Source organism: Eleutherodactylus coqui, chromosome 4, assembly GCF_035609145.1.
Source record: "Eleutherodactylus coqui strain aEleCoq1 chromosome 4, aEleCoq1.hap1, whole genome shotgun sequence".
In the NCBI taxonomy this organism is placed as follows: domain Eukaryota; kingdom Metazoa; phylum Chordata; class Amphibia; order Anura; family Eleutherodactylidae; genus Eleutherodactylus; species Eleutherodactylus coqui.
Genome location: NC_089840.1, coordinates 280693437 through 280700948, shown reverse-complemented (window position 1 = coordinate 280700948; position 7512 = coordinate 280693437). Strand labels below are relative to the sequence as shown.

General features: G+C 39.4%; 1 protein-coding gene across 1 annotated transcript; it reads left to right on the top strand.

Moving 5' to 3' along the window:
- The first annotated feature begins 2663 nt into the window (after positions 1-2663).
- Positions 2664-4881, top strand: LOC136624441 (zinc finger protein 501-like). Its single transcript, XM_066598420.1, has one exon. The coding sequence runs from the start codon at positions 2687-2689 to the stop codon at positions 3746-3748; it is 1062 nt and encodes a 353-aa protein (XP_066454517.1). The 5' UTR covers positions 2664-2686; the 3' UTR covers positions 3749-4881.
- The last annotated feature ends 2631 nt before the right edge of the window (positions 4882-7512 follow it).

Sequence of the window (7512 nt, the reverse complement as noted above, 5' to 3'; positions counted from 1 at the left end):
CCAATACTGGAAAAAAAAATTAAAAAATTATCATTTTTTTCACATTTTCAATTGTAATATGTGCAAACATACTGTACAATTTTTTGATAGGATATATATTTCCATCTGTTTACTTTATTCTGAATGCACATTTGAAAAACTTTCGTGTTTTTTTTAACCATTTAGATGACGTACAAATTTAACATTAATTTTCAACATTTTGAGGAACACTTTGTTTTCTTACAGCAAGCCAAGTTTGCAGCGGCTCATAGGTGTCACAATGATAGTTACCCTCCTAAATGACCCCATTTTAAAAACTACACCCCTTAATGTATCCACTTAGGGGGGTTGTGTGTATTTTGACCCCACGGTTTTTTTTTTCAGAAATTAATTAAATTTAGAGAAGAAAAAATAAAATTTCATATTTTTGCAAATATGTCATTTTAAAGACATTGTTTTCCTATAGTGCACATTAAAATGAGGATTGACACCCCAAAATGGATACCCCTGTTTCTCCCGTCTTCAGAAATATACTCATTGTGGCCCTAATCTTATATCTGGATGCACAACGGGGCCCAAAATGGAAGGAGTAGTCAGTGTCTTTCAGAACATAAATTTTGCTTGAAAGCGTTTTAGGCCCCATACCACTCTTGTAGAGCTCTTCAGTGGCCAAAACCATATAGAACCCCCACAAATGACCCAATTTTAAAAACTAGACCCATTAACAAATTTATCTAGGGGTGTACTGCCCATTTTGATGCCACAGTTTTTTAATGAATTCAAACAAAGCAAAAGGAAAAAATTGTGATTTTTATTTTTTTGGCAATTCTGTCAGTTTAAAAACAACTTTTTTGTACAGCACACACATGAATGACTACTTGCACCCCAAAATGGATACCCCTGTTTCTCCCGTGTTCAGAAATATACCCATTGCGGTCCTAATCTACTTAAAGGAAACATTGCTAGGCCTATAATGGAAGGAGCACCCATTGGATTGCCCACTTGTAGAGTCATTGAGTGGCCAAAACGATAGAGAACCCCCACAAATGACCTCATTTTGAAAACTAGACCCCTTAACGAATTTTGACCCCACAGCATTTGAATGAATCTAAGCAAAGCAGAAGGAAAAAATTATGATTTTCATTTTTTTTGGCAATTGTGTCAATTTAAAAACTTTTTTTTGTACAGTGTACACAGGAATGAAGACTTTAACCCCAAAATGGATCCCCCCATTTGTCCCGTGTTCAGAAACATACCCATTGTGGCCCTAATCTACTTACAGGACACATGGCAAGGCCTATAATGGAAGGAACACCCGTAGGATTGCAGGGCACAACTGAATAAATTCCAGGCCCCACTGCTCACTTGTACAGAATAAAAATTGACACGTTAAAAGATTCCCCCCCGTCCGCACCCTTTTTGGCGTTCCCCAAATCTTAGATAAAAGTAATAATGTGAACTGTGTGGTATTTCCGAAGACAGGGGTAATTACGGGGGCTGGTTGGGATGGGTATCCATTGGATAGCGCCGATTGCATTGCCGGGGGCGACTGCCCGCAGCCCAAGATGACAGCTCCATGCTGTCGGCTACCTGCAGGCACCGACAACATGAAGCTGACACGTCCTCAGCTAAGAGGGTATTAATCTTAAGAGGACGCATGTTTCTACGTCCTCTAGGATTAAAGCCCACTTAGTGAGGACGTAAAATCCCGATGGGGCCGTCACTAAGGGGTTAAGATTTTGGAGATTTGTGTGTAAAAAATAAAAGTATGGGGGTTCTGGAGAAATAATATAAAATGTGGCACTCGTTTGTTATTAAGTATACTTAATCTGTATAAAGAGCATGTGCAAGACGAGCATGTGCACAGAATTGCGTCTAGAAATTTACCTCTGCTTCCGGTTAAGCGTGTACCGGGATATAGCTCAGCAGCTACTTTCTTCTGGATGCACGCACGTACACACTTCCGGTCGCCCCAGTTCTAAGAAGTACCTGATACTTTTATCATGTCTCTGTGTCATATGCTCATGAAAGGTGTCAGATTAGTCAGTAAGCCCTCCGACTCACGTTGCATCTCCTGTATTGTATATATTGTCCTACGCTAATGGAATAAACACCAGAAGGTACCGACTCTCCAAAAGAAACCTGGAGGAACGGGTGATAACTTAGAGGCTAACCTGGATTCTTGAGGAGGTTCGCTAATCTCTGCAAACCCCTTATTCAAGTAAGTAAAACCTCATACATAAAAGGAAATATACAGAGGTCAGCGTAGCGCTTCTGCGGTCATGTATAGTGAGATAAAAAAATTTTGATGGGGACTTACCCGGTACTGTGCAGGGTCTTAGTCCAAGACAGGCCCTGCCAGCACCTCTCGGTCCAAGATCGCCTTAAGATATTAGATGAAAATACTTCCTCCACATCCACAGATTGGGAGAGCTGCAGGGTTCCTTGAGTACCCCAGGAAGGGGACCCAATAAAATCAGCATTGATGCTTGAAAAAGGCCACGTTTAGTGGCTGAAACGCGTTGCAAAATAAACGTTATTTCCATATACATTTGGAATATTTTTCTCCAGTGAGCGCTGGGGCCATTTTTTTCTCTTTTCATTTTCCTCATACATAAAAGAGCACAGGGTTTTTGTAACTTGTCTTTTTCACAATTTGTATGAATATTTTATATAGAAATTTTTATAAAATATTGATATAATTGTAATGTTAAAATCTGTTTTATTCTTGGCAGATGACGACATCAGGAGCTTAGAGGAACATTTGATATCTTCAGGTTTTACAATGGAAGATGATGGTAACATACAAGATACACACGAAGAGCCTGCCATTATCCCAGATGTACCCTCAGCCCTTCCCAGCAAACATCTGTCATCTGATCCTTTTATAGAGGTTCCATCTTCTAATTCATCACAGACTACTAAGCAACATAACATTTACAGAAGAGATGTTAAAGAAGGAACTGTTGTCTCAGGGAAGAAGTCATTTTCATGTTCAGAATGTGGGAAATGTTTTACCATGAAACCACATCTTGTTGATCATCAGAGAATTCACACAGGAGAGAAGCCATTTTCATGTTCTGTCTGTGGGAAATGCTTTATCCAGAAATCATATCTTGTCGATCATCAAAGAATTCACACTGGGGAGAGGAAATTTTCATGTTCAGAATGTGGGAAATGTTTCACCCAGAAATCAGGTCTTGTTTATCATCAGAGAATTCACACAGGAGAGAAGCCATTTTCATGTTCAGAATGTGGGAAATGTTTTACCCAGAAATTAGGTCTTGTTGTACATCTGAAAATTCACACTGGTGAGAGGCGATTTTCGTGTTCTGTCTGCGGGAAATGTTTTACCCAGAAATTAGATCTTGTTAGACATCAGAGAATTCACACAGGAGAGAAGCCATTTTCATGTTCAGAATGTGGGAAATGTTTTACCACACAATCAGGTCTTGTTGATCATCAAAGAATTCACACAGGAGAGAAGTCATTTTCATGTTTAGAATGTGGGAAATGTTTTACCCAGAAATCACATCTTGTTAGACATCAGAGAATTCACACAGGAGAGAAGTCATTTTCATGTTCAGAATGTGGGAAATGTTTTACCAGAAAATCACATCTTGTTGATCATCAGAGAATTCACACAGGAGAGAAGTCATTTTCATGTTCAGAATGTGGGAAATGTTTTACAAGTAATACAACTCTTCTTACGCATCAAAGAATTCACACAGGGAAGAAGTCATTTCAGAATGTAGAAATTGTTTTTTGAACAAATCACATCTTGTTGCACATCAGAGAATTCACATGGGGGACAAGCCATTTTCATGTTCTGAATGTGAGAAATACCCATAAAGGGGATCTTGTTAAACATCAGAGAATTCACACAGGGGAGACAACATTTTTATATTCTGACTGTTGTCAATATTTTTAAGACAAATCAGATCTTGTAAACTATAAGAGAACTCACACAGGGGAAAACCTGCATTTATGTTCAGATTGTTGGAAATATTGAAGAAAAAATGACTCCGCCCATCAATTTCTGATGGAATTCTGCCCTTTAAACATCCATCCCATGATCCTCTTTCCATTGAAGTCTTTCGAACTTAATGTATAAGAACCCACTCACATATGTTTTATTTTGTCCTTATCCTGGCCGGCGCCTATTACTCCATATCTACTGAGCCAAACTTTTTGGTTTCTCTTTGTTTTTTCCTGGATTACAGATTTGTAGCTGAATTTAGTTGAGATTTAAAGGGATTGTCCAGTTGTCAACTATTGATGGTTCATTCTCAAGATCAGTCATGAATAATAGATCTGTGCAGTCTATCACTGGGGCCCCTAGTGATCAGCTGTTCTCTGGGCCAGTGTGCTCAAGCACAGTCTCATTATTGGAATCGCAAAGCCTAAGAGTGAACCTGTAAACCCCCTCTTACCGCCTGATTCAATATCCGCTTTTTTTTTTATTGCCAGGGTTTTATCACCCAGGCTATTTAGAGGTATTCACCCTTTTACTTAAAGCAATTTCCTCTATGGCTATGATTAAAGCACTGCTTGCGTTGCACAAAGTAGACTTTCTGACTGTAGGTGTTGCTTTTATAAGCTTTTTAAGAGGCCCCAATTGCAGTGTAATCCCTCAGACATCTTGTCAGCACAATGTGCAGAGTTTACAATAGTTAGTAGGATGATTAACTCACTTCTTAGAGGCAGTTTTCTTTTGAATGTACACCGCCGCTAAAGCTGGTGGAAACAACCCCGTGCTTAAGAGGAGTTCCTCTGTTGTGTCTTCTCTTAAATCTACTACCAAATTCCTGTAAGGCTCTCATGTGGCATACTCAAAAGCTTCTAAGAAGAACCATGTCTTCCTGGGTACGTCTGTCTTGTTAGTGTGACAATTTGCAGCTGATCGCCTGGATTATTAAAAACTTTTTTAAATTTATTGGTCTACTTTTTTTTACCCTGATTAAATATGTTCTGTACCAGATAGAGAATGCTTAGATTTCTGCGATGCACATACTTGGTAAATGCCTTTCCTATTTCACAATTTTCACTAGCGCTCTGTCATATAAAGAGATTGAGAAAGTGTCCCCCCAGCTGTCCAGTATCAATCAGTTGTCGTTCAGGACAATAGAAAAGTTGAGCTGACAACCTTTGCCCCTTGAATCTACTCTAATGATAGATAGATAGTTAGATACTAGATAGATGGATAAAGATATGAGATGGGTAAATTCTAATGTTCTAATCCCCCCTTCCTCTTGTGTAATTGGCAAGCCTTTGATATACAACAGAACAGGAAATACTTTGTCCCAATGTCAATACAAGTGGCCTTTTGACAGGTAGATGTTGATTTGCTCTCCCCAGACTGGTGGTTGTTGCCTTTAGAGAGATAATTGTATTACCTCCCCATACCTCACCCCAAGCTCAGGAATTCCCCTCAAACTACGTAAACCCATACCTGGTTATGATTTCTGCCTCATGCTTGATATTCATGCATAGATAAAATCATGACAAGAAATATGGCAGTATATCTTCATGATTAGAGACCCTCCCACCGAGATATGACTGACACTAGGGAATTACAATTTTTGAGTTCCTACAAATCCGACCCTCCCTTCTCTGTATGACCTCAGAGGGGTGGGGAGAAGGTGTGTATTGGGGGACCCCACAGTTCTAACCGGTCAATCCATGGAGCTATACTTCGGTATATGGGCGTCCCTCTGTTCTGGATCCCTTTGGGCCGTGTATCCCAAAATCTGGTTACTTTCTTTTATTTTAATCCTGTTTATTTTTAAAATACTGCTGAGTGTTTATTGCCTGTATGTCCTTATTCTCCCCATGTAACAACCTTTTGGTATATCTTTATACATACTATATATTTTGGCACTACTAGATCTTTTGTAGAATAAATCTAGAATTTATCAGTTCAAGCCCTGTCAGTTTTAAAAACGAACCATATTCTCCAAAGATTGTATTAATTATTCATAAATGGAGTTCCAGTGCACCGTTGACAAACTAGTAGTGGCAGTGTTTTATTTCTATGCGTATTGTAGAGCTCTGGAGTGTGTTATAACGGATCAGGTGGATGATTTGAGCCTTCACTTGGCATGCGTGCAGGAGCCCAGTAAAGCTGGGTACATATCAGCCTGAATTCTAACGACTTCAAGCTTGCAATACTGCTAGGGTGATTGAGGACTGAGACGGGATCAATTGGTATTGTCCCTTCTACTCTCTTCTCCTGTCCAGTGTGGGACAAATTGGTTTGCAGTGCAGGGCCAGGCAGATAGCTGTAGCATTGTGGTCGTAGGTGATGGTCGCTTGTCCGCTGTGTACAGCATTCACAGCTTCTATAAATGAATGTATGCAGTCTAAATTCACAAACCTAAAATGATCAACATAGTAATATAGTATGCTAAGCTAAAAAAGACAAATGTCCAGCCTATTAACCACCTTCCCTCCTGTTGATCCAGAAGAAGACAAAGAAAAACTCTTGGAACTGTATGAGGTTTCAGTAACCGTAATGCAATGGTCACATTTATGGAATACAATTGAACTGGATGAGAGCGACTTTTTCATCTCTAAACATGGCAATGTGAACTTCCGGTTCTGACGCCATGCTTTATGGTATTTATTTTTGTTTCTATTTTTATTGTTGGTTAGTGTTCTAAAGTCTTCCAAAACTTTGCTGTTAAAAAGTAGTTATATAGGGACCTTTGGTCTCCATCGGATAGAATTTACTGGGTGATTTAAGGTTGGTGGTTAATAGTTTTTTAGTGGGAGTGGTGTCTTCAAGTATGGAGTCCTCTAAGGGCTCTCTCAGTTTTATAACTCTACAGTATGATCCCTCAGGTGGGAGTTTGTTCTCATTTAGTGAGTAGAATCTCTTTAGTGTCAATTTTCTTACAAAGTGATTAAGGTCTATAAAGAGTTCGAAAAGATCAGGCTTGCTTGATGGACTAAAGGACAAGCCCCTGGATAGTAATTCCACTTCTTTTTTTCAACGTGTATCCAGAGATATTGAATATACCCAATTTTATTGCTTCGTCGTTGTGTGAGGGTATATGTATATATTGCCATATGTTTTTTATGCTTTATACCTATATGCAAGTTCTATTCAATTCCAAATGAAAAAAAAACTTATATGTCACCTTAACATCAGATATTCCAAGGCTTTGCAAGGCTGAGAGAGATGTTTCTAGAAATTCAGAGATGATACCGAACCAGACACGAAGGCTGCGTGTACTTGGCTGTTTTCCCAGAGGCGCCAGTATCAAGATAACACTGTTCAACTATGTATATAATTTTCACTGTCTCAGGCCGGAAATCCGGACTTCCCATATATGGTTATGCTGTGAATTTCAGCCAATGAGCTCATCACTCATTTCTGGTGATGAGACCAAAGGGTATAAGATCTCATGTAATCTGTAATAAAGGAGCGCAGCCATGTTCCCGTGTGAGGAAACTATACCAGACCTCCGTGTGGTGTCTCTTCTTTACGGCCGGCAACGGGACATTTGGGGTGGGCCTGATTGGTGCTGT

What these genes read in the sequence shown, in the direction of transcription:
- LOC136624441 (XM_066598420.1), top strand. Translation starts at nt 2,687, where the DNA reads ATGTTAAAATCTGTTTTATTCTTGGCAGATGACGACATCAGGAGCTTA.